A 27,863-nucleotide genomic window follows, 5' to 3' on the forward strand; every position below is an offset into this window, starting at 1 on the left:
ATGTTAATTGATATTGCTATTTTATTGTGTGTTATTTTATTGTGTAATTTGTATGTTTGTACAGCACTTTGGTCAACACCACTGTTGTAATTAAAAGTGCTATATAAATAAATAAAATAAATGTGGCTCCAAGTGTAAAATGAGTTTGACCTCCCTGATTATAGTGTTAAACTGTACGGCTGTGACAGGAAATGGCCACTGGATGTTAGCAGAGAATGAGAATGATTAAATATCCTTATTCGCTTTAATTATGGTATTAATAAATCAGTGATTTAATAATATAACCTTTTTTTGCTGTATATTCACGTAATAGTAAAGTTTTATTAAAAGTAAGTTTTATTTCTATTCTATATTATTTCTATTTCTATTTATTTTATTTCTATTGTGGGAAAAGGAAGAAAAAGAGAAGTCACAAATGCTTTATAGAGGCAAATAAAAAATTTTTTTTTAAAAAAACAACCCACTACAAGAGAAAGTGGACAAGTAGCAGGCCAGAGACTTCATGTGAAGATCAAATCTTAGAAACTGAATGAAATTTATCTCCGCATTTTACACTTAAGCGTATAAAGTGGATAAAACAGATCCCAATTGCTGTTTGTTTTGGGCACTAATGCGCAGGAGAAATAATTAAATTGTCTGTCTTGTCAAGATTTCACTGTAAAAACGTATTTGCCATCCAACAACTGACTGCATTAAGGCATTCATTTAAAATGGATAAGTTAATGAGTTTGTGAGGTTTAAAAAAGAAGTAAAGTTGAATGGACATACAAGTCATGAGAAATTATTTTAAAAGTACTGATAAATAGAGCACCTAATCTAGAACTTTGTAGAACGCCACATGACAGATCAGCAACACCACCGAAACCAAAAGCATTCTCTGGAGTTGCCCCACCCCTGACTTTGTAAACATTCATCAGTTCACTGATAAAGGGAACTGCCTGTAGTCAGCCCTCACAATCAACAAGTTACAAGCTATTCAGAGGGACTGGGCATTATTATCCTTAAAACAATCGAAGTGCCTTGAAGGTATTTTTGGTATTGGATCTGAGGTGTTTGGATTTTGATCACAGCTTTTCCCCCCCCTCTTGCTTCACGACAATGGAGCACAAACTAAGAGCATTTGTGCTGCTGAAGATACATTTGCTCTGTGTACTCTTTATCTACGGACAGTCTAGTGTAAATTGCGAAAAAGGTAAGCTAAGACAAAAGGCGTTTGGGTCACAGAAGTCACTAATTGTTTGGTTTTACTGTTACTATTGTTACTGTTATTATTGTGATGCAAAAGAGAGGTCATTGTTTGTCTTATTTTTTGCTGCTCTAACATTGCACTGTCCAATTTCTGCAATAACACAACAAATTTCCCAAGTGTGGGACTAATAAAGATTTATCTTATCCTATCTTATCTTATCCTATCTGGCTGTTGTCTTTTCACACATCGCTGTCTCCTGTTTGAAGGAAGGTTGGCTCTCGTATCTTAAATTTCTCCACATGTGAGAAATTCTTTGATACTTTTAATTTACAGCGGGGAAAATAAGTATTTGACACATCAGCATTTTCATCAGTAAGGGGATACCTAAGTGGACTATTGACACAACATTTCCACCAGATGTTGCCATCAAGCCAAATATTGAAATCATACAAACAAATCAGAACATTAAAGTATACAAGTTAAACCATAATAAATAAAGTGAAATGACACAGGGAATAAGTATTGAATACATGAAGATAACAGGGGGCAAAATGACATAGAAAGCCAGGAGATCACCTGAAATCTGTCAGTATTGATAGAGAAATCCTGTCCCCTATCAGTACTAATTTATATCAGCTGCTTTAGCCCTAATTGATGGCCTATAAAGGCTCCCCATTACCCAGAAGGCACACAGGAAAGACTTCATGATGGGTAAAAGCAAAGAACTCTCTCAAGATCTTCGTAATCTTATCGTTGAAAAGCATTGTGATGGGAATGGTTATAGGTGCATTTCCAGAATGCTGAATGTTCCTGTGAGCACTGTGGGGGCCATTATCCGGAAATGGAAAGAGCATCAGTTCACCATAAACCTGCCACGATCAGGTGCTCCACGCAAGATCCCTGTCCGAGGAGTCCAAAGAATAATCAGGAGAGTTCTCCAAGAGCCAAGAACCACTCGGACAGAACTTCAGGAAGACCTTGCATCAGCAGGTACTGTTGTTTCAAAGAAAACTATAAGCAATGCACTGAACCGCCATGGCATCCATGCACGCTCACCACGCAAGACTCCATTGCTGAACAAAAAGCATGTCAAGGCTCGGTTAAAATTTGCGCAACAGCATTTGGAGAAGCCTGTGGATTATTGGAAGACTATAGTATGGTCAGATGAAAGCAAAATTGAACTTTTTGGCAGCCATTCTACACACCATGTTTGGAGAAGAAATGGCACTGCTCACCACCCCAAGAACACCATACCAACAGTTAAGTTTGGGGGTGGTAGCATCATGGTTTGGGGCTGCTTTTCAGCAAGGGGTACTGGCAGACTTCATATTATTGAAGGCAGGATGAATGGAGAGATGTACCGGGACATTCTGGATAAAAATCTGCTGCCATCTACCAGGAAGCTAAAAATGAAAAGAGGGTGGACATTTCAGCAAGACAATGATCCCAAACACAAGGCCAAGGACACAATGAAGTGGTTTCAAAGAAAGAAAATCAAGTTGCTTGAATGGCCCAGTCAATCACCTGACCTAAATCTCATAGAAAATCTATGGAGAGAACTGAAGATTAAAGTTCATAAAAGAGGCCCAAGGAACCTTCAAGATTTAAAGACCGTTTGTGTGGAAGAATGGGCCAGAATCACTCCTGAGCAATGCAGACGACTGGTCTATCCATACAGGAGGCGTCTAGAAGCTGTAATCACCAACAAAGGCTTTTCTACAAAGTATTAAATAAAGTGTGTTCAATACTTATATACTAATAATCTATCCCCTTATAACTAATATTTTTAATAATACCTGTCATTCCATTTTAGATAGCTTTTAACAATGCAATAAGAGATGCAATGGCTGCCTATTTTTTCACACCTGCAAAGATCAGAGGTAATCCAAAGGTGTTGTTTGACACCATTGGTGGTATTATTACTCCTCTTGCACCTGCAGCCCCCTTTCTTCATAGGGGAAGTAAAGATTTTCTCTCTTTCTTGCTAGAAAAAAATCAGTAATGTAAGAAAAAAAAATTCCCATCAGTATCTTCATTGTCAGTTCCTACTCCAGCTCAGCCTGTTATTTTAGAAACTTTTTCACACGTTTATCTTACCTCAATGAAAGCGTCCTCCTGTTGACTTGACATTTTACCTGCATCTTTATTCGAAAACGTCTTTCACTCTGCTCGCCTAATCAACAGTTCACTGATGTCTGGTAAAGTTATTATTTTAAAATGTGATATCCACCCCCTTTAAAAAAAACAAGTTAGACCCTTCTCTTCTTAGCAGTTACAGACCAATCTCAAAATTGCCATTTATTGCTAAGATTTTAGAAAAGGCCTTGCCGTATTAGACCATTTAGTTGACCTTTGTTTTTGTTGTTATTTATTTTATTTTATTTTAGAGGAAAAAAAGAGAAAACAAGCAAAAAAAAGAGCAACATAATAAACACAACACCATCACATTAATCTAGCTAAGTGTAAATAACAGTAAATACTAAATATTGAAAGTTGTGCAGCACGCAGGACCGACAGCACCCAATGTGCTTTGAGGTAGCAGCCAAGAAAGGTGTAGATTGTGTCTCTGAAGAGTGAACACCGTTGTGCACACCTGTGTGGATGAGCACGGTTGTATACAAAAGGTTTCTCCATGTAACGATCTGCTAGAGGGTGTGGACAGGGCTATGGCTCCCTGGGGACAGGGCATGAAGCAGGCATGGAGGAGATCCAGGCCCCAGACATTCACAGGCCCAGATTGCGAGAGCCCAAGAAGGACCACCAGAGGGGCATCCATGCCACCCTCCTGGGAAGAGCTGAGGAGAGCCCTAGATGAAGGGACACCCAGCAGCCATGGAGCAGAAGCCAGAGTGGGCTACAGTGGTGTGCCAGTAGGCTCCGCCGGCAGCCAGCTGTGCCAGAGTGAACTGAGCCGCAGGCCCAGAGGCCTGAGGGCCCCCCACACCCCGGAAGAGGCCCAACCAAGCCACGGGCGCCAGACCCTGCCAAGCAGCCACCAAGAGTAAGCCAGTACATACCTGAGCGCCCAGCACCAGACACCAAGAACCACCAACGCACCGACGCCTGAGGGCATCAGCCACTGGTAGGGAGTGTGGTGAGGAGAGATAGGCCTCCATACTTTAGAGGGCCTGAGATGTTCCCAGAGAGGTGGAGTCTAACACCCGACCTGACATATAGACACAGACAAACAGGCACACAGAGACACAAACGTGTATTCCCACCCTCATGCACATATACACAAATACTCAGCAATCACCCAACGTAAAGACAGACACAAATGGACATTGTATACACAATCATACTCCCCAAACATACTCTATACCCCAGGTCCAGGTACCCTCGCCCCCAGAGGGGGAAACTGCACCTAGACCCAGGAGATGTTACCCTGTCTCCCTGGGTGGTCCGAATCTGGTGTCGAGCTGGCACTGCTGGCTGACTTCTGGCATGGTAAGTGGGATGTCATCCAGATATGGTCCAGGCCTGGCGTAGATGGCACTGTTTATGTGCTGGCATGCCATATCTGGCCCGATTATGGTTTGGTGTATGAGGCCCAGGCTCATAGAAAACAGGTCTTCCACAGATCTGGCATCAAGCTGACACTTCTGACTGACTGGTGTCATTTCAGGATGTATGTCAACCAGATGTGGCCCAGGCCTGGCAATGATGGCAACTATTTATGTTCCTATTTTTCCTATTTTAGTTAGAAGACCCAAATGCCACGTTGCAATACTATACTGCTACGGTAGCCAACATTTCAAATGCAGGTTTGACAGGTTTGTGAGTGTACACTTTATCCAAAAACTAGTGAGGGTTTAGTCATGTTTACCACTGGGTGGTTCTAGCTCAGGTGGTAGAGCAGGTCACCTACTGATCGGAAGGTTAGTGATTCGATTCCCGAGTCCACCAGTCTGCATGTAAAGAGAGTGAATGCAGTTACGAAGCACTCAGTTTTGAGAAAATAGGTAAATGTGGCATGTTGTATAGAGCACTTTAAGTAATCCGGAAGAATAGAAAAGCGCTATATAAGAATCAGTACATTAACTGCCTGAACAGAGTTTCATCTTGTTACTTTTGCACTGTTATGTTCCGGCACATGTTGTTATTACATGGCTTGATTAAGGTTCACATTAGGCTGACATCTGGGTCCAGAGCTGAAACTGTTCTAGGCCAGCACAGGGCCAGCAGTGTGTCTGCAACTGACCCGTGGCTGCACACAACTTACACATGGCCGACATACTGCAAAGAATGACTGCCCTTTGGTGGCCCAGATCAGGTTGGCCAGAGGTAATCCACACATGGGCCAGCACACAACCACCAGTGTGTCTGCAACTGGCCTTGTGCTGGCCCATGTGTAAGCCACCTCTGGCAAACCAGATCTGGGCCACCAAAGGGCCGTCATTCTTTGCAGTATGTGGGCCATGTGTAAGCACATTGTGTGGGCCAGATCTGGGGCATACCCATTTTGCTATGTGGGATGTGTAGTGTTGCTGTGTGTTGTTCTAAAGTGCATTTAAAACACGGTAGTCAACCGTAGCTTGCCTCCACCAGTGTGGGAATGTGAGAGTGAATGAATAGTGGCATTGTAAAGCACTTTGGGTGCCTTGAAAAGCCCTATATAAATCTAATCCATTATTATATATTTTTATGAATGTTTGCACAATGTCCCCCCAAAAATTGGCGGTTCCATTTTCTTTAAAAAATTATAGAGAAATATGTGGTTGCTCAAGACTTTTGCACAGTACTGGATGAATAAATTATTACCTCTACACATAGCTGGTACATATACAGTATATGCACTGGGCCATATCTCATTATCTTTTAATTCAGGTGTTTTCAATTCCATATGATTTCACACACAGGTGTATAAATCATGCACCTAGTCATGCAGTCTACATTTACAAAAATTTGGCAATGAATGGGTCGTTGTAAAGAGCAAACCTACTCAGGCCTTAACATCAGCACAAACACTGTGGAGCAGGTTTACTTGAATGAGCAGCTCCTACAGTATAGGCATAATATGTACGTAGCCGACTTCATTTTTACCCAAACTATGTATTTTTTCTTAACCTCGTTATTTCTCCTCATTATTGCCTCTGATCATTTATTGTATTTTGAATACTCTTGCACTATTTCTATCAGCGGACTCCTCATGAACAGAAAATCATATCTGATTATTCACTGATAAACCAGATTTTTACTAACTCCCAACTATAAGATCCTGTCATTCACACCCAGTTTACCAGGATTTATATTTTAGGAACCAAAGATTCTCTGACTGACACCAGCCATCATCCTCAGGACATTCAGAGGGATCAGATGCAGAGAGCTGTGGTACTGGAGCATCGAAGAGCTCCTCGAGATGTAAATGATAGACTACAGAAGCTAGAGATAAGGGTGGGGGAGATGGCTCGGGTGCTGGATGAGGTCAGAGCTCAGGTAAAGTGATGCACTTAAAGCATGAGTTTCACAAAACATTGACACAGTGAACCATGACATGACGTACTAGGATTTTTTTTTGTTTTTTTATAACAGACTGACAGACTGTTGAGCCTGGAGAATAGGATGGAGGAGCTGGCTCGTAAGCTGAATGTGGCCACTGTATGAACAAAAAAATCACATAATGAAACATGACATGGCATACTGGGATTTTTAATTTTGATTTATTACTTATATTTTTACTTCTTTGGCCCAATGGCAAACTATAGAGAAATGATAGCCTGCAACATCTGGAGGATATATCAAGGGAGCTGGATCGCATGCAGAAAACGATCAACACTCAGGTAAAGATTGCAATTAGTGAGTTTTCACAAAACAATGACACAATGAAACATGACATGACATACTGGGATTTTTTTTTCTTTTTTTCATAACAGACTGACAACCTGTTGAGGCTGGAGAATAGGATGGACAAGCTGGCACATACACTGAACGTGGCCATTGTAAGAGCCAAAAATGATATAATGAAACATGACATGACATACTGGGATTTTAAACTTTGATTTATTTACTTTTATTGTTACTTTTTTGGCCCAATGACAAACTACAGCAAAATGATAGCCTGCAACATCTGGACAATATATCACGGGAGCTGGATCGCATGCAGAAAATGTTCATAGCTCAGGTAAAGATTGCACTCAGTCCAATGAGTTTTCACCAAAAAATGACACACTGAAACATGACATAACATACTAGGATTTTTTTACATTTTTTTTTTTTTTTTATAACAGACTGACAAACTGTCGAGGCTGGAGAATAGGATGGACAAGCTGGCACATACACTGAACGTGGCCATTGTAAGAGCCAAAAATGACATAATGAAACATGACATGATATACTGGGATTTTAAACTTTGATTTATTTACTTTTATGTTTACTTTTTTGCCCTAATGACAAACTACAGCAAAATGATAGCCTGCAACATCTGAAGAATATCTCAAGGAAGCTGGATCACATGCAGAAAACGGTCAAAGCTCAGGTAAAGATTGCACTCAGTCCAATGAGTTTTCACAAAAAATGACACAATGAAACATTACATAACATACTAAAAAAAAAATTCTTTTTTTTTTATAAAAGACTGACAACCTGTCGAGGCTGGAAAATAGGATGGACGAGCTAGCACGTACACTGAACGTTGCCATTGTACGAGCCAAAAAGGACATGATGAAACATGACATGACATACTGGGATTTTAAACTTTGATTTATTTACTTTAATTTTCACTTTTTTGCCCCAATGACAACCTACAGAGAAATGATAACCTGCAACATCTGGAGCATATATCAAGAGAGCTGGATCATATGCAGAAAACCGTCAAAGCTCAGGTAAAGATTGCACTTACTCTATGAGTTTTCACAAACAAATAACACAATGAAACATGAAATTACATGCTTGGATTTTTTTTTCTTCTTTTTTTTTATAACAGACTGAAAAACTGTCAATGCTGGAGAATAGGATAGACGTAACCACTGTGCGAGCCAAAATTGGCATAATTAAACATGACATACTGGGATTTTAAACTTTTTTTCATTTACTGTTATTTTTACTTTTTTGCCACAATGACAAACTATAGAGAAATGACAGCCTGCAAAATCTGGAGGATATATCAAGAAAGCTGGATCATAGGCTGCACTTGGTCAGTGTTGAGGTAAATATTCCACTTCATATTTCTTGATGCATGCTCAATCATCCAGGTACGGAAATTCCAAAGTTGATCCCCCGAAAGAACAACTCTTCTTACAATGCTGTGTTTGCAGCCATTCCCCAACTCTCTGTGAATGGTAATCATGGACATTGATAAGTGGTTTTGATTATGACAGTTTACATATAAATGATCAAGAAACTGACATCTAGAGCCCATTGGTAGTCAGTGGTGCTGGTTTCAATCATTGTGCAAAGGTACTGTTTATAAGGTTGGAGAAACCTGGAGTCAGCTGAGACTGAAGAAGTCACTTGGATGATTGATGAAGCGTTTCTGCCACTGAAACTGCTACGTCCAGATAAACAGAATCAACCTTTTAGGATTTCACTTCATAATATTCCACAATGAGTTTTCATGAAAAATGGCATGAAACATTGCAGGACATATTTGGACATATATTTTTGTTTGTTTGTTTTATAACAGAATGAAAAACTAAAGAGAGAGATGTACTTCCTGAAATCATGTTTGAAGGAGCAATGCAAAGAAGGTGACTCATGTTCTTTCTGTGAGAGCTATTACAGTATCTGTCATATATCACTATCGGTGTTTCTTTTCATTTCATTCAACAGTCAAATGCTTGGGCACACCTTCTCATTTAATGGTTTGTCTTTGTTTTCGTGATTATTTACATTGTAGTTTCTCACAATGTAAATAATGTAAATAAGGCATCAAAACTATGAATGAACATATATGGAATTATTTAGCAAACAAAAAAGTGTGAAATAACTCAAAACAAGTTATACATTTTAGATTCTTAAAAATAGCCACAATTTGCTTTGATTATTGCTTTGCACACTTTTGGCATTCTCCTGATGAGCTTCATGAAACCTGAAATGGTTTTCCAACAGTATTGAAGGAGTTCCCAGAGATGCTGAGCGCTTGTTGGCCCTTTTGACTTTGCTCTGTCATCCATCTCATCCTAAACCATCTCGACTGGTTTTAAGTTAGGCGACAGTGGACTCCAGGTCATCTGGCAGAGAACTCCATCACTCTCCTTCTTGGTCAAATAGCCCTCAGACAACTTGGAGGTATGTTTGAGGTCATTGTCCTGTTGAAAGATAAAAAAATGGTACAACTAAACGCAAACTGGATGGGATGGCATGTTGCTGCAGGTTGCTGTGGAAGCCATGCTGATTTCATTGTGCCTTCAGTTTTGAATAATTCCCCAACAGTGTCGCCAGCAAAGCACCCACATATCATCACACCTCGTCCTTGATGCTTCACCGTAGGAACCGTGCATGTAGAGACCATCCATTCACCTTTTCTGTGTCTCGCAAAGACACGGCACAAGGCAGAGGGAACCAAATATCTCAAATTTGGATTCATCTAACCAAAGCACAGATTTCCACTGGTCTAATGCCCATTCCTTGCATTTCTTGGTACAAACAAATCTCTTCGCTTGTTTCTTTTTCTTACTAGTGGTTTCTTAGCAGTTATTCGACCATAAAGGTGTGAAGTCGTCTCGATTTTCTGAGGCATCTGAGGTCCTTCAACATCTGTCGTACAATGCTCAGGATTTTCTATGAGTTTGTTGTGGCCAGTGCTATCCTCTATGCTGTTCCATGCTGGGGCAGCAGGTTGAGGGTCGCAGATGCCAACAGACTAAATAAACTGATCCGCAAGGCCAGTAATGTTGTGAGGATGGAGCTGGATTCCCTTAAGGTGGTGTCTGAGAGGCGGATGTTGTCTAAGACAAAACAATGCTGGATAATACCACCCACTTCATGGTGTGTTGGCTAGTCACAGGAGCTCATTCAGTGAAAGACTGAGATTACCAAAAAGCACCACTGAACAACACAGGAAATTAATCCTGCTCATGGCCATCTCTCTATACAAGTCCTCCATCTAATGCACAGTAAACACTGCAATAGTTACACCCTTTTTGCACACGCTCTTTTCTACTCTGTAATATTCTATTTATTTATAAGACCTCTGTTAGTTCTTGATATTTATAATTGAGTGATGTCTATATGTTAATGCTTTTACTTAAATTTGTAAAATCTGTAACATATTGTATTGTTTAAATTGTTTAGCTGGTTATTGTTACTGTCTTAGAGCAGTTGTAACCCACATAATTTCCTTAGGGATTTATAAAGTATTCTGATTTTGATTCACGCAGTCTCCTCTGAACAGTTGATGTAGAGATGTGTCTGCTACTGGAACTCTGTGTGGCATTCATCTGGGGTCTAATCTGAGGTGCTGTTAACTTGTGATTTCTGAGGCTGTTGACTCAGTGAATTTATCCTCAGCAGCAGAGGTAACTCTTGGTTTTCCTTTCCTGGGGCGGTCCTCATGTAAGCCAGTTTTGTCATAGCGCTTGACGGTTTTTGCGGCTGCAGTTGGGGACAGATTCAAAGTTTTAGCTATTTTCCCAACTGACTGACCTTTAGTTCTAAAGTGAAAGACAGAGATTACCAAAAAGAGATTACCTAAAGTAGTTCATTAAAGTAATGATGGACTGTCATTTCTCTTAACTGACTGGTTCTTGCCATAATATGAATTCTAACAGTTGTCAAATAGGAATGTCAGCTGTGTATCAACCTGACTTCTGCACAACACAACTGATGGTCCCAACCCCATTAAGAAGGCAAGAATTTCCATAAATGAACCCTGACAAGGCACACCTGTGAAGTAAAAGCCATTTCAGGTGACTACATCATGAAGCTCATTGAGAGAAGGCCAAGGGTTTGCAGCGCTGTCAACAAAGCAAAGGGTGGCTACTCTAAGGAATCTAAAATTGAAAACTTTTTTTTTTCTTAGCTGCATATGGTAAATGGTAAATGTTAATGGCCAGTATTTGTATAGCGCTTTACGAGTCCCTCAGGACCCCAAAGCGCTTTACACATTCAGTCATCCACCCATTCACACACTGGTGATGGCAAGCTACATTGTAGCCACAGCCGCCCTGGGGCGCACTGACAGAGGTGAGGCATATGTATATACATCTTGCTTCATATATTTGATGTCTTCAGTATGTATCTACAATGTAGAACGTAGTCAAAATAAAGAAAAAACATTAAATGACAAGGTGTGTCCAAACCTTTGACTGGTAGTGTATAAAGCTTATGCATAAGTTCAATAAGGAAGATCTATGGTCTCACATCTGTCCACTCCCAGGTGCTGCTGGCTAAATCTAAGCTTTATCACTTTCCCACACTGGCATCACTGGTCTAGTCCAATCACCTTCTCCTGGTCTGCTCCAGGCCAATCAGCATTCATGCTGCATACTTTAAAGCTCACTGCAGATCTGCCTTCTTCACCAAAGCTTTAAATGTGCGCACACAGCATTCGCTCATATTTTCTTTTTTAAATTATCAGTGCAGTGTAATGAGTCTTATGTTTAAAAGAAAAAATAATAATAAAAAATAAATAAAATTAACCCCTCAACCTTTTCTATTAGTCTTTCAAGCCTCCGTGACTGACAATTATCATCTTACTGATTGTTCACTCGGGCTTTTCACTCATCTTAACCTGTCTCATAAACTTTCCCCTCTCATCTGAGAAATCAATTTGTGCACCTTGTGTGAAGTTTCTGGGCACTTTAGGCATTCTATCTAATCAAATTCTGCTCAAATGTCCAGGCTCCCAATCCAATATACATTAGCCGCCTTCCCTGCTTGGCCATCTAAATCTCTTGTCAAGTCATTCTGCCTTCTTCCATTTTGCGCATTTCAGATTATTTATCCTGGATCTCTGTGAAACTTCCACTACTTTCTGTCATTTAGGCTTCTGCTTATCAATGTTTGCAAAACCTACTCAATATTATAAATGGCATATATTATATTATTATTATTATTATTATTATTATTATTATTATTTATTATAAGTAGTAGTAGTAGTATATTATTATAAACATTTAGCACCATCTTCAGGTTTTGGGAGTACTAGCATTAATAATAGTTAGCAGCAGTAGCCCTCCTGAGTTTCTGTCGTTTCCTGTCCTCCACAGAAATGATTCAAGCATGCTTCTTATACGACCAAATTGGCAATACGAGCATCACTACATTTCATGCCAATCTAGCAGCATCTCTCTGGATTTTAGGCCTGCATTTAGAACTGGTAAATAGCTCATTTCAGAGATCATCACTAAACAGTTTTACAAGCCTTTTATTCCAACCTTATTGTATAGCGAGTCATTTAGCGCCAATCACATCAAAGTCGCATAGGAGGCTTAATGTTGTAGGTAATTATAAACAGCTTTCCTCCTATTCGTCTCCAAATGGATTGCAGGTCATCAGTTGTGGTTTTGGAATGTAAATGCTGGACCTCTCAGTGCCCCCACTCTATCTGCCATTCCCGAATAGAGATACGCAAGTTTCTCCATGACTGCAGCTGCCAGTGAAAGCTCTTATGATGACATGGCTTGGCTTCATTTTTGGGGAGCTATTAGGTGGTCAGTGTTTTCTACAGTCATTGGTCTTAACCCAAACTCTACCTCTCTACTGGCCTTTGCCATCCCAATGTGGCTGCTATAGGAGGGCCACCACCGGGCCCAGCACTCATGCTGACTTGTCGGGTGATCTGTTTCTCCATCCAGCATGCTCGCCTCTAGCTCTGGTCAGGATACTTCGAGACCTTTCTCAGTTTCTCATCCTTCTTGGTGCATATGCTTGCTATGCCTTGCCTGTGCCACATATTACTCCTAACACGCATGTTTTTTTTTCCTTGTAGGCCAAAACTCTGCTGTGGTAGGATCTTTCTTTCTTTGAGGGTCCTGCTCTAATCCCTTTCACAGCTGAGGTTCTGTTGGCCAAGACTGGCCATCAAAGTCTAACCTCCAAACACCTATCTCTCAAAATGCAATGGTATGCTGTACCTCAGATCATAGTTCAGTGAACACTGAAAAGTCCCATATCTAAATTAAAAGTTTTCATGGCATTGTTTTTTTTTTTAACAGATTTAGATTTTTACTAAAAATCTAAATTTTTCAGATTTCAATTTTTTAATGACGTAAGAATAGCTGCCAGCTTGTCTCTCTCCCAACTGACAATGCTTGTTCCTTGTAAATGGACTGGTTCTTATATAGCGCTTTTCTAGTCTAAACACTTAACAAAACTTGCCTCATTCACCCATTCGCACAACCACGACCCATTTTTTCGTTTCATCTTTCCACATAAGTGCTTTCTATCTAACATGCATTCATATGCCGATGGATGCATCAGAGAGCATCAAGGTTAGTATCTTGCTCAAGTATCTGGAGCAGACAGGGATCAACCAACAAAACCTTTAATTAGTAGGTGACCTGCTCTACCACCTGAGCTTCAGCCACCCCTTTATCAAATTGGATTACACTGGAGAAAATATGAAGTCTCCAGACACTCTTCATGTGAGAGAAAATCTGCTCACACAGATATGTAAAGCCAAGCTCCATGAACATGCGCAGCTATGGATTCCAGCTGCTTCAATGTTGCATTAACTGGCATTAACTCAGCCAGAGTTGGGAGACAAATCTAGCTGCTCATTAAAGATTTCTGGTTTGATCAGAAAAGAAAACATTGGACCATATACCTGAAAGTCCCAAAAACGCATTGTGAATTCTGTCTCGAGTCTACGGATGTATCCGTGTATTTCTGTGGTGCTGATGCTGTGCTGAGCGGACAGCTCCTGAAGCTTTTGAAACGTCGGAATGTAGAGAGCTAACAACGTCCCTCTCACCAGTAGGCTAAGTTATTTTTAGCCAATTACAAGTTGAATCTGGTAGTTGGGGTTGTTAGCTAAGATACCGTCATTAAGAAGCGGCACAACTAATGTGTCTATGCGAGCTAATTTGCGAAAGAAAGAAAAGTATTTCTTTGTGTCCCCCTTTCCCTGTTAATGCCCTACCTGGCCCCCCTGGCAAAACTTTGCTAGATCCGCACCTGCACAGTTACCAGCTGTCAGCTACTTAGAAAAGGATCCTGATGTTATTTGTCTCTCAGAAACAGTTCATAACTTCAATTCATTCATGTCACCTAAAAGGTAAACCTGTTTCTCCATCACCTGTTCAGCTCTGATGATTCAGTAAGGACATCTCCTGGTTTCATCTTCATGTTTCCCTCTCACCAGATAACCAAACCGATCATGACCAGCAGCTTTTACAGCTATGGCTCCAGCAAACATCAGCTGATACTAGAAATTAATATTAAATAAATTCTAACAACAGCTGATCAAGCTTAAACGTGCTGCTGTTGTTTAGCGCGACATCTGCTGGTTTTCTCTTTCTGGCGCAAAGTGGGCGATAAATAAACAAGAGAGAAAAGCCGATCAGCTGATCATTGATCAGTTTCATGATTGATGTAGCAACAGGAGAGGGAGGAGAGAGAATGAGAGAAGAAGAGGCAGCTGTGCAGCGTAACGACAGAATAAATCCAGCTTTGTGTCTTTTTCCATTCTAGCTGAAGTACTGGACAAATCGCGTTCCTTTTCAGCTCAATATGAGACGCATAATATTTTCTCTGAATACGGGACATTCCGTTTTTACGGGACGGTTGGCAACTCTACTAACTAACCTTATAAATGAAATATAGTTCACTATCAGTAACATCATAACACCCACCCAGCTGTATAGACACTCCGTCATGCTAGCTATCACGCAGTACGAGTTATTGTAACGGACTGTAAAAAGTCAGCACAACGAAAATAAACTGCACCTAAACTTGGTTTATATCTGACTCAGATAGTCTGAAGATCATAACTTCTTACCTGAAGTTTAGTTCACCTGACACTCGGACCGGCCCCACCTCGGGTCTCTCCTCTTGCCTTGTAAATCTCTGACAGGTGAGTATATTGTGGCGTGTTGGGGGAACAGCTAGTTCTCTCCCATCATGCCTTGGGACATGTGCTGCTGTTTAGATGTTCTTGTTTTATTGTTTATGGTTACGTTACTTTTAACTGTTATCTTGAATGTTGTGTTTACGCTGTGGTGCAGAGTCACTGACAGTTGTTGTTTTGTAGAGAGAGTGCTGTACCATGAGTGACTTCTGTTGTGCTGTTGTTGAAGCTTGAGGCACATTATAGCACAAGCAAGTGTTTTAATAAAGAGCTCCCCCTACCAGCTCAGGTTTGAATAACAAGCTCAGTCTCTTTCTGTGAGCTTCTTTGTAAAGATTTCTCTGCATGCCACAATATCATATATCTGTAGAGTGTAATGTTGTTAGGACTCCCTTACACAGACTCTTTGTATGCCTTGCTCCTTTTGTGCTGACTGTGCACTCTGTGGGTGGTGTTTGCCCATGGGAACAGAAAAGGTTCCCATCAAATATAAAAATTTAACCATTTTGATTATATGGGTTTATTCAACTTTTTAAAGAAGGCTGATATTTAAAAAATAATATTAAATATAGTTGGGGGGTAGATTTTTTGTCTACCCCCCAACTATATTTGATCCACAAAATAACAGACGATTCACAAATGTTACAAAGTCTGTGAACACAATTTACTGCAAATTACACAAAGTTACAGTGGTAAAAAGGATATATGATCTCTTGGGTAGTTGTGATAGTTGCTACAAGGAGTGCGTATCAGAACAAGTTTGTAATCTGCACTTTTGTTGCATTGTGGGACTGGGTGGCATTTTAGCGTAAAAAGAATATTTTATAAGTTTTGTTAATTTTATCATCCATTCCTGGGGAATTTTATTGCATTTTTTTTTTAGCATTGTTTGTTTTATTCTTGCTTTCTGACCAGGGAATAAATTGTTTCTGATTAGACCTGCAGCGTCTCTGTGCCCTGCGTTTCTGATGACCCCCCCGTATTTAAAAGAGCCTCCTTGGAATATCATTATGCCGCACCAGCTTTAGTGTTTACACATTCACGGCACATTAATAACAATGCGATGCATGACTCATGATCTCATGGCAAATAATGTTTCGTGTTCTTCCTCATATCGCACAGGTCAACTGTTTTAGATTCTTAGTTCCAGGTGTCTTTCCACTTGTTGCCCATCCTCTCGTCATCCTGCATATTTAATCCCTCAGTTTATCCCTGTTCCTGGTCACCTCGTCATCTCCCCAGGTTCATATGTTGGAAGTTTGTAATAATAGACTGCACCTGAGTCCCCACCCTAGAACCCTTTTCACAGTGCTTAGTGATTTCCATTAGAAGACTTATTTCTCATATCAAAAGCATATTGATTCTCATTCCGCCTCCTCTCATTTATCTGATTTGCCACACTGTTTTCAGAAAGAAACACCTGCATGAAACCTGAGCTCACACTGGATTTTTGGGTTACTAATTCACACTGTTCTTGGCAGAATGTTGAATTTTACTGAAGTGGACTGGCTGCATCTTTCTATGTAAATTAAAGTGTATTATTGGTAGATCATCCTGCAATTGCAACATCACAATTTGCTTCACTAAATGTGTCCCATAGCACTGAAAATTAAATACATCTTATTTTCTTAAATTTTATTGTGCGATCCAAAGTACCTAATTTCATCCTCCCTGATAAGGATTTATACGACTGCAGTTAAATTCCCTCTATCCATCACTTATCCCAGCTTACCGGAGTAGAAATTAATCATAAAGACTGATCGCTAATGAATGATTATACTATACAGACCCTTGAGCACACTTTTGTCAGTTAGTACATTTCTTAATCATGGGCTTGTCTAGGGTTCTGAACTCTTAATGCAATGCAACAATTCAACAAGAATTGTTTTTTATTCCACCTTTGTGATGTTCAGATCTCACCTGTGACTTTAGAAAACTCATATGTCGGAAAGTTATGTCATGAACTGGAAAATGCTGTTACAATGAACATTTACATGATCTGTGCAGATTTATTTATTATGTCGATTGTTTTCATGAATAGTCCCATGGTCCATTGAAACGAATTATGGGACAGGGTTTTTTCCTCCCTTTTCACAAAGGATAGTCCAGTGTATCCTATGCTAAAGGAAGCAAAAAAGGAGGCGTGGAAGCTCCTTTCCTTAGTATTTGGAGAATTATAACAGCTCTTGTTTGCTGAATAGCCATAATGCAGACAAAACACAAACAACAAAAAGCACAGTTCAAACTGGAATGTAGAACTTATATGATTGAGCAAACAGGGCGCACACATGAGGAGATGACGAGGTGACCAGGAACAGGGATAAACTGAGGGTTTAAATATGCAGGATGACGAGAGGATGGGCAACAAGTGGAAAGACACCTGGAACTAAGAATCTAAAAGCAAACACCAGTAGTTCTGGACGTTGGTGATGGAACTGATCTAGTGGATCGGGCTCAGGAACTTGTACAGGTGCAGGAACCAGCTGGGCCCTAGCCACCCTCACCTGGGGAATTGGAAATTTTGAACTGGGGCAGGGGTAGGCAAGGTCCAATTCCATCTCACTCATGCCTCAAGTGTCTGCATTTGGGTCCTTCTCCTCTCTGCCTCCTCCTCTCTGCCAGTATCACAATCTCTCATTACAGATTTTGTGACACTGGCAGAGATCTGCACAGAGCACTGCTGCCTTTGACTGAGAACATTGTTGAGCAGTGGAAGGAATATTTCGAGGACCTACTTAATCACACTGGCACATCTTCTGTGGAAGAAGCAGAGTCTGAGGACGAGGGGGACAACTCAGGGGGTGAGGTCACTGAGGCAGTTAAACAACTCCTTGGTGGCAGGGCACCTGTGGTTGATGACATTCGCGTTCCAGAAGGCTCTGGATGCTGTAGGGCTGTCTTGGTTAACACGCCTCTACAATGCTGCAATGACTGCAATGCAGTCAGTGGTTGCTGGAGTACTTTTCTATGCTGTGGTGTGCTGGGGGAGCAGCACAGCAAAGAAGGACTCATCCAGGCTGGAGAAACTGATCAGGAAGGCTGGCTCTGTGGTCGGCATGAAGCTGGACACTCTGGTGACAGTGGCAGAGAAAAGGACACTAAAAGAACTGCTGGACATTATGGACAATGCTGGGCATCCTCTGCACCCGGCCATAAACAACCAGAAGAGTCTGTTCAGTGACAGGTTGCTTCTCCCAAAGACAAGAACCAACAGACTTAAAAACTCCTTTGTCCCACACGCCATCCGACTGTTTAACGCCTCTCTGGAGGGGAGAGGGAGGGGAAACAGGAGGACAAAGGAAGGGGGAACAACTAAGCTGTAGTGCCTCTTCACTTCACTGTGAGATACCTTTTTTGCAATACTTTTGTTAATAGTCAACGGTGCAATAGACCTCAATACTTTAAATGTGCAATTCACTTGTATTTTTATTTTTATTCCTATTTATTCTATTTATCCCTAGGGATGGGTATCGTTTAGGTTTTATCCGATACCGGTGCCAAATTGGTACTTTTGAAACGGTGCCGGTGCTCAAACGGTGCTCAAACCGGTGCTTAAAGAATGGAGAACACAAAATTGGTCCAAAAACCTCTCATGTTCAGCTGGTTTTTGTAAAAAGATAACAATGTTAGCCTTTTCTGCAGCTATGGGGCATATATGGTATCACTCTTGGCTGGAAGCAGTGCTTAAACAATGGAAAAAACACAAACTTTATCCAAAAACCTCTCATGTTTAGCAGTTTCCCTCTTTTTCTTTGGTCATTTTAGCCTTTTTTGCCAGGGTGAAGGGAGTATCTGCCATCAAACAAGAAGACAGCCGCATGTAGCTATGATGATGTTTGCTAGTTCACCTTACATGCATTAATGGACAACTGTACCCTCAAACACACAATAATAACATGGACTGAACCACCACTCACAACCACTAGCACTAGCACCTCTGTAGAAACTATCTACACCCTCACTTATCTTAACTGCACTACTGTATAGCTCTGTGTAAATAATCATTCTGTACATTCGATAATCTTTAATCCTACAACTGTTTACAACTTGCATAGTTCCCATTTCTGTATAGCTGTATATCTCAGATTCTGTAAAGTTATTTATTTCATATTCTGTATAGTTTTTCATATTTATATCCTGTTCATATCCTGTACATAGCTTGTACTCACTACAGCCTGTACATACTTATAGTTATAGAATATTCACAACATACTTCATACCGTGTACATTATAACATACCATAATAGACCCATTTCTGTAATATACTCACATATCTATATTATTGCTAATATATATTGTAATATATCTATATCACTAAAGCACTTCTGGATGGATGCAAACTGCATTTCGTTGCCCTGTACCTGTGCATGTGCAATGACAATAAAGTTGAATTCTATTAATGTAATAATGTGGTTAGCCTACTCAACGTAAATTACACACGAACAACATTAAGCTACTCACGCAGAGAAGAACGGCTGCTGCTGCCATCATCATCCTCATCATTTCTGCTACACTGGCAGGGCTAGGGGCCAGGACTCTGCTCTTCGTGTTTTTGGGGATGTTGCTAACTCCGGGTCTGATAACAGGCACCACACCCGCAGTAGATGCGCTCGGTGTGAGGTCTCGCAGCAAGCTATCAAATACAGCGCATTTCTTGGCTTTTTAAAAAAAAACGCTATGCGTGTTTCATCGGATTCGAGGTGTTACCTCATTTGACAGTATCACAGTATCAGCTTAAAGCACTTGTTGCAGGCTGCTGAGTTTGCATATTTTGCTGTGAAGTACAGCCAGACTTTTGACCGCTTCGCCTTGGGCATTTTTAATCTGTAGCTCTGCTCTAAAAGAACGTACGTACCTGGACCCGCCCACTATCCTCGGAAACGTAAAATGATTGGCTAGAAGTGTATCACAGCTCAGGAAAAAAAAGCACCGAAATAAAGCACCGAAATGTGCGCTGCTTTTCGGTCTGGTTACTACTGTTTATGTCAGAACCGGTGCCATCATGGCACCGGACACCGGTACCCATCCCTACTTATCCCCTTCGTATATTTTATTTATATATGTCTCTGTATTTATATATGTGTGTGTGTATATATATATAATATTCTGCTCACGCTCTGTAACTTCTGTCGGTGCTGTGCTTTTGGAAACCGAATTTCCCAGAGGAACCCACCCGAGGGATTAATAAAGTTTTTATCTTATCTTATCTCTTATCTTATGAGATCAGGGGAGATACCGCTGGATTGGCAGACTGGGGTGGTGGTTCCCATCTTTAAGACGTGGAGAAGGCATTTGACCATGTCCCTCAGAGTGTCCTGTGGGAGGTGTGCTTTGGGAGTATTGGGGTGTCTGGCCTATTGCTATGGGCCATTTGATATTTATACAACCGTTCCAAGAGCTTGTTCTGCATAAATGGCAATGAGTCTGACTCGTTTTTGGTGGGTGATGGACTCCACTAGTGCTGCCTCTTGTCACAGTTTCTGTTGGTAATTTTTATCGACAGAATTTCCAGACATAGCCAAGTGGTGGAAAGCTTCCACTTGGGTAGTCTCACAGTCTCATCTCTGCTTTTCGCAGATAATGTGGTTCTGTTGGCTTCATCGGGTGATGGCCTCCAGCTTGCACTGGAATGGTTTGCAGCTCAGAATGACGCAGTGGGAATGAGAATCAGCATCTTCAAATCTGAGGCCATAGTCCTCACCCGGAAAACAGTGGAGTGCCCACTCCAGGTCAGGAACGAGTTTCTCCCCCAAGTGGAAGAGTTAACTATCTTGGGGTCATATTCACAATTGACGGGAGAAAGGAGCAGGAGATCGACAAACAGATTGGTGCTGTGGCTGCAGTGATCCGGGCCCTGTACCGGTCCATTGTTTACCCTCACCTATGGTAACTAGCTGTGGGTAGTGACCAATAGAACCAAATCGCTTGGGTGGCTGGCCTCTCCCTTAGAGATGGGGTGAGGAGTTCAGTCATCTGGGAGGGGTCAGAGGAGAGCTGCTGCTACTCCACATGGAAAGGAGCCAGTTGAGGTGGTTTGGGCATCAGATAAGGATGTCTTCTGGGTGCCCCCTGGGTGAGGTCATCTAGGCATGTCCCACCCAGAGAAGGCTCCAGGAAGACCCAGGACACACTGGAGAGACAACATACCTGTTGGCTAACCTGAGAATGCTTTGGTGTTCCCCCAGACATGCCAGGGAAGTTGGCCAGGGACAACTTCCCTGGCCAACTTCCCTGGTAACTGCTTAGGCTGCTGCCCCTATGACTTGGCCCCGGATAAGAAGAAGAAGAAGATCCATGGATGGATGGATGTTTCAACCAATTCTTGTCATTTCACACAGTGAAGGCACTGTGTGAGCAGTGGTTGGCATTGAGATTGTCTTGCATATATTTTTGCCCTTCGGTTGACGTGTACATCACTATACGCTATACGTGCTACACATGGTGTTTTCAATATATTCCCCGCAGCGCTTATCATGACTTTACGTACCGTAGTTCCATACTATTTTTTTTATTACAGTTTCCTTTATTTATTAAAGAAGTTCTTATTTTCTTGTTTGTTTTAGATGCTACTGTGGTGTGTATATGTATGTGTATATGTGTATTGGCATTAAACCTTGTGAACTGACTGCATGTCTACAGCTCATCTCCTATTTAAATAGTGCCTGCTACAGTTCCCAAATGCTTGGCTTGATGACAAAAATGCCTTTTGGCACAGTGGGCAGCCTCACTCAGAGTAATGTAGCTCAGGCGGTAGAGCAGGTCATCTACTGATCAGAAGGTTGGTGGTTCGATTCCTGGTTTCCCCTAGTCTGCATGCCAAATGTCCTTGCGCAAGATACTAACCCCAAATTGCTCTCCGATGCATCCACCGGAGTGTGTGTGTGTGTGTGTGTGTGTGTGTGTGTGTGTGTGTGTGTGTGTGAATGTTACTTAGAAAGCACCTAGAAAAATGTGCTTGGGTGAATGCACAAGTTATGTAAGTGCTTTGAGTGCTCAGAAGAGTAGAAAAGCACTATATAAGAAGCAGTCCATTTACCATTTAATGACCTCTCTAAAATGACTCTGGAAGACATTGTTTTGAGTCTTTTGGAGTCATTAAAACAACTAAATGCTGAGATGACTTTGCTGTTTAATAACTTGTTGATCTGCTTGGTAGGGAATCTCCCAGAAAAAAATGACACCCTGTCCAGATTTCTTTGCTCTTTTTTCCACAGTAAATATCATACATTGCTAACAGGCTTGTTTACTTAGTATGTGGAAGACACTTCTGGTTATAGTTAGAGTCTATAAAGTGTGTGTGTGTGTGTCAGCATTGCATCCAGCAAATGATATATGCAAACAGACTTACTGAAGTTTTCACAGATGATGTGGACTAATGATTTTGTTTCCTCTCCATGGGATTGTCCTGGTCACGTGTCCCCCTGATTCTAAAGATACATGTGATGTGAGTATTTTATGTTCAGCCACAATAAACAGCAGAGACAAATGGGTAATGAATTTAAATAAGTATTCTTGTCCTGTTTTTCATTTCATTATTTCTGTCATTTTTGTATCTCTTGGTTTGAATAGAAGGACAATAGAGAGTGCCTATCCCGGCCATGCCCTACTCAGAACTGTGCAGAGAATGTGCCCAGCTGTCCAACACATACATGTGATGTGAGTCTTTGATGTTCAGGCACAATAAACAACCATCAATAATATTTAATGAGCTTAAAGGAAGTCTTCTGGTCCTGTTTTTCTGTTCACTCTTTCTCTAATTATTTTTTTCCTCTGAATTTGAATAGACGGGCAAAAGAGAGTGCCCTCCTCAAGACTGCAAAGAAGAGAATTTACCTGGACACTGCACTGAGCAAACCAGAAGTAAGGACAAAAAACTGTACTAACCAATACATCTGGGAGAAGCATAAGAAAAAAAAAATTAAACATGTTTTTTTTTAGCACTTAAAATAATAATTAATTTTCTCCAAACTCTTTGGTAACTCTGTCTGGACTATTTATTGTATTGCTTGTTCTTCAGCTGCTTGCTTTAGGGATGACCACAGATCATCTCCCTCTATCTCACACTACCCCTTCCATACTTTTCTATTACACCAACCCTGTGTATGTTATATACATTATATATTCTGATCATTTTTATAGTTATCCTGACATAACTTTGCTTTCTCCTTTTTACTTTAATTCACAAAACTTGACAGGACTCAACAACTATATACATATATATATATATATACACACACATATATATATATATATATATATATATATATATATATATATTAGGGGTGCAACGATATTCGTATCGATATTGAACCGTTCGATACAGTGCTTTCGGTTCGGTACGCATATGTATCGAACAATACAACATTTGTAATTTATTTTATCAATTTTCCTTCTGACGATGCTGTCTGTGTTGAGCGCTCAGTGAATCTGTGTTCGACTACTCCGCCTAGGCTGCACTGTCGAGCGCAGATCCACTGAGCGCTCAACACAGACAGCATAGTCAGAAGGAAGAGCGCAGGGCAAGCTAGCGAGACAGAAGTTAAGCTCTACTTGCAACATTCAGATCTGGCGTTTGGAATTAATTTGGTTTTCATGTGACGTATGACCGTGAAGGTAAGCGAGTCATGGACTAAAGTAAAACAGTATGTTGGATGTGCCATGCAATGTTCAATTACATTGGTGTGAACTAGTGTGTTAGCGCAGTTAGCTCGTTAACGTGTTTGCCGTGTAGCCCCATGCACGGAGCGATCGGCGGTAGCTCGTTAACGGAGATTTGCCGTGTTGTGGCGTTAAGGTCATTTCAACGAGATTAACCTGAAAGCACTAGTGGGAACACAACGAATATGACTGCACATTTACGCCGACATCATCCTAGTGCAAAGACAAAAACAACAAGCATGCTACTAACTTTAGCCGAGTCATTTAGACAGCTGTTAGCACATGATTCTCCTTATGCTGCTGAGAATATAGCCCAGAAGAAGCGGATAGTATAGCTTTTATTTTGGAAAGAGCCATTTCTCTGTAATAAACTCTCTTTTCCAAAGATGAGTGATTCCTCAATCAGATACAGGGCTTGCAATATCGCTAGCCCGACGTCCCGGAGCTAGCGATTTTTTCAGTCGGGCTACCAAAATCTATCTCTTCCCTGCCCGTCGGGCTATTGTAGGAAAAATATATGTCAATGCTTTTGCATTCTTTCAGAAATGTAGCTGGGTAATTATGTCATTGGCATCGGTGAGCCACTGTCAATATGTGACATATTGAAGTCGCGTTTGAATTTGCGCTTGTGTTTTTTGCTTTCACTTTGCAATCGTGCGAACTGTGTATAGAGAGCGACAGCACTGATCTGTGAGTGATGATAATTTGTGCACCAATTCCTCTGACATCGTCTTATTAATCGTTAGCTTACTATGCAAACATGACAAGTGAAATCTCCCGCAGCAAGCTTAAACATGTGAGAGGTTGATCGCGCAGAGAATCGCTGAGCTTATGTGAGTGAGCGTGTAAAAGCATTTCAGTTCTGCTGAGCCAAATAAGACAGGTCAGGGTGAAGAAGTGACAGCCAAAGAAAAGCTTACCACAAAACGGAGAAGTTATGACAAATCAGACTATAAGGCAAAAAGAAAGTGCAGCTTTATGGTTTCATGGACAAAAGAATTTCTGTGGCTGCAATATGATGAGCTAAATAACCAGGGCTGCACATAAGTGGTCCACAGGTGCGCATTCGCTGTCAAAATAAAAAACATGCACAAGGGTTAGGGTTAAATTTAAAAACTGTACTTTTGAGTTAAAATATATATTTATAATTTTAATAAATGACAAATTAAAAAGGCATGAACATTTTTTTTGTATCGAAAAAATATCGAACCGTGACACCAAAGTATCGAACCGAACCGTGAATTTTGTGTATCGTTGCACCCCTAATATATATATATATATATATATATATATATATATATATACACATATTAGAAAGGACCTTCTTGTTGGTTTGGGGTTGTTAGAAACAAACTCTGCACTGAGCATCTTCATTGCAGAAAGGTTTAGGGTGGATAAAAACACATTTTGATGTACAAATAAAATTTATTTGCTTTTTTCACTGTAAGATTTTGCACAAATATTTTAATATCTTCATACCTAGAAGCACAGGAATAATACAATAATGTGATGTGTGTTTACAGGTTGCACCCATTCTGGTGCAAATTATAACAATGGAGACTCTTGGAGGTCGGAGGAGAGTCCTTGTGATATCTGCCAGTTTTTGGTGGGTCTGACAGCAACTACATGCTCAGGTTTTCATCTGGTCACTCACCTTCATCTCTAATAATGCTGTTCACTCTTCAACACAGGACGGTTATGTTCGCTGTGAGAGGGAGCAGTGTTACACTCCCTGTAGAAACCCTACTGCTCCTCCTCCAAATACCTGCTGTCCAGTCTGTGAAGGTGGGCTTAATTGCTTTGTGTAAGAAGATTTGTATATGTGTTAGACTGTAGAGACACAATGTGTCTATTTGTGTGTCTTGTAGGCTGTGATGTGAATGGACATGAAGTCCCTAATGGAGCTGTGATCCCTGTTGGAGACCCCTGTGAAGAGTGTAGATGTGAGGTGTGTCTATAAGTTAACATTAGATTTGATTTTGATATGTGTAAGTGAATTAAGGATTATTTTGTTTGTTCTTTCTCTCAAAGAATGGAAATATGGTGTGTTCATACGTTTACTGTCCTGCTCCATCTTGTCACAATCCAGTGTATCATGCTGAGGAGTGTTGTCCACGGTAAGGAGCCTGCCTGCTGCGATCATCCATATCATATTTTAAGCCTGTAGAGTTCTTGTCCTTTTAAAATGTATTTAATCAATGTTTACATAAACCTGTAGATGCGAACAGTGTGAATATGAGTCCAAAGTGTATGGAAATGGAGAAAGTTTCACCTCAAAGAGTGACCCCTGCCTCCAATGCTACTGCTCTGTGAGTTTAGTCTGATAGTTATGGTTACATGATGTTCATGTGACTGAAAAATGGATCTAAATTTATTTGTCTTTCAGATTAGCTGTGATATATGTGACAACTAAGTGGAGAATTTGACATATACATTCAATATTTTTCTTTCTCTGTCTCTTAGGCAGGTGAAGTGTTTTGTAGAAACATGGCTGCATCATGTCCTACATCACACTGTACTCATCCAGCTAGGCACAGAGGAGAGTGTTGTGCCACATGCAATGGTCAGTGTCAAAAATATGCGTCTAGTTCCCTCACATATTTCAACTTTTACAGAAACAACCGATCAGCTATTTGTGTTTTTTTCTTCCAGACTGTCAGTATGATCAGAGGGTGTATGCTAATGGGGTAATGCTCAGGCTTCCTGGGAGTGGACCCTGCTTGCACTGCAGGTGTAAGGCAGGTGTATATAAAATGTTTTGTATCTAGTGCAAAAAAAATCAGGCAAAGTGTGCGTTTTATGGCTTTTCCCACATCAGGAGACATATTTCTGCTTTCTTTGTGCTTTTTTCTTTTCTGGATTATAACACAGTTTGACTTCCCACTTTTCATGCCTGTTAATATCATTGACAGTTCTTTTGGTGCTTCTGTTTTAGGGTGGGAATATAACTTGCCATGAGAAGAAGTGCCCTCCTGTCCACTGCTCCAACCCGATTACACATCCACATCTTTGTTGTCCAAGCTGCTAAAGAAATTTCTGACTCACACACACACTTACAGTGCATGTGCTGCTTACAAGTGAGTGCCCTATATGAAAACCTTCTCTTGCTATTGTAGCATGTATATTGGATGAGGTGGAATATGAAGACATCCCCAAAGACCCCTCTCATTCCGTTACCCACACCTTTCCAAAAATGTCAGCGTGAATTTGTGCTGTACACAGAATTGTAATTTTTGGATCCCCTGTTTTAGCCAACCTACAGAGACCCCGGACTTGGAGGTTTTGGATTCTTTTTTTTCCAGGATTCACATGTTTATTTTTAATCATATCTTTTTTTTCTTGTTTTTCCCAGGGATGTTTTAGGAAGACCGAGGTTGGTGCCAGTATTCTTTTTTTTTTTGTTGTAAATAATAGCCTAACAGCTCTGGATCAGCATGAGGCTATGTGGCAAATCCTGACAAGAAACCACAGGGGGATGCCCAGCGGAGAGACTAAAAGATTCCCCTATGTTTTGAGGGTAAATGGGAATCATAGCACTGCAACTGGCTTATTTCACGTTGAACAGCCTGTTTTTGTTTTGTCTAACAACTGTGTATGTTTTTTTTTTTATGGGTAAATCTTGTTTTATGCATTTCAGCATTTTCTCACATCTTTTAGTAAACCCCATTAAACAGCATATCACATATATAGCAGTAATAGACATTTTAAGTCACATAAATTTCTCGTGTATTTGAGAAATGTCACATTTATCACACATCACTAAGACATCAGTGTCGATCAGTAAGATTTGAGTATTGATATAAGATGAGTACTCTACGTGTGTGCTGAGATATTACTGTAAATTTTTATATGTAGTTTTTCTGATTCCGAGTATGACAGAAGACATATACCTTGTGGCAAAAGATGGGCTGGCTTTGAATGGAGTGAAGTACGCAAGTCTGTGGGATCTCACAGGACACTCATTGGAGAAAGTGTTTTAGAAGAGATTGTACACAAGGAGAGAACTGGAACATGACAAATTTTCTGAATATCTGCCGCAGTACATCAAAGTGTAAAATGCGCTGCTCT

The 27,863-nt window shown here is 40.7% G+C and overlaps 1 protein-coding gene across 1 annotated transcript; it reads left to right on the top strand.

Annotated features, from left to right (window-relative positions):
• The first annotated feature begins 727 nt into the window (after positions 1–727).
• On the top strand, positions 728–27,139 carry LOC120729744. The gene is made up of 24 exons (XM_040025591.1): positions 728–1,192; positions 6,447–6,625; positions 6,722–6,787; positions 6,895–6,969; positions 7,063–7,128; positions 7,236–7,310; positions 7,417–7,482; positions 7,590–7,664; positions 7,763–7,828; positions 7,936–8,010; positions 8,112–8,156; positions 8,259–8,333; positions 8,811–8,874; positions 22,571–22,581; positions 22,707–22,793; positions 22,922–22,997; positions 25,319–25,401; positions 25,487–25,580; positions 25,664–25,743; positions 25,827–25,912; positions 26,014–26,104; positions 26,259–26,358; positions 26,448–26,537; positions 26,731–27,139. The coding sequence occupies exons 1-24, from the start codon at positions 1,099–1,101 to the stop codon at positions 26,751–26,753; spliced, it is 1,842 nt and encodes a 613-aa protein (XP_039881525.1). The 5' UTR covers positions 728–1,098; the 3' UTR covers positions 26,754–27,139.
• Positions 27,140–27,863: the final 724 nt, after the last annotated feature.

The sequence above is a fragment of the Simochromis diagramma genome, unplaced genomic scaffold (genome assembly GCF_900408965.1).
Source record: "Simochromis diagramma unplaced genomic scaffold, fSimDia1.1 OVJJ01000293.1, whole genome shotgun sequence".
In the NCBI taxonomy this organism is placed as follows: Eukaryota; Metazoa; Chordata; class Actinopteri; order Cichliformes; family Cichlidae; genus Simochromis; species Simochromis diagramma.

Bases quoted from the DNA above. Each gene is read 5' to 3' on its own strand.
- LOC120729744 (XM_040025591.1), top strand. From the start codon at position 1,099: ATGGAGCACAAACTAAGAGCATTTGTGCTGCTGAAGATACATTTGCTC. The intron at 7,311-7,416 runs GTAAAGATTGCA...TTTTTATAACAG, and splicing joins AGAAAATGTTCATAGCTCAG to ACTGACAAACTGTCGAGGCT. The intron at 8,157-8,258 runs GTGCGAGCCAAA...GACAAACTATAG, and splicing joins ATAGGATAGACGTAACCACT to AGAAATGACAGCCTGCAAAA.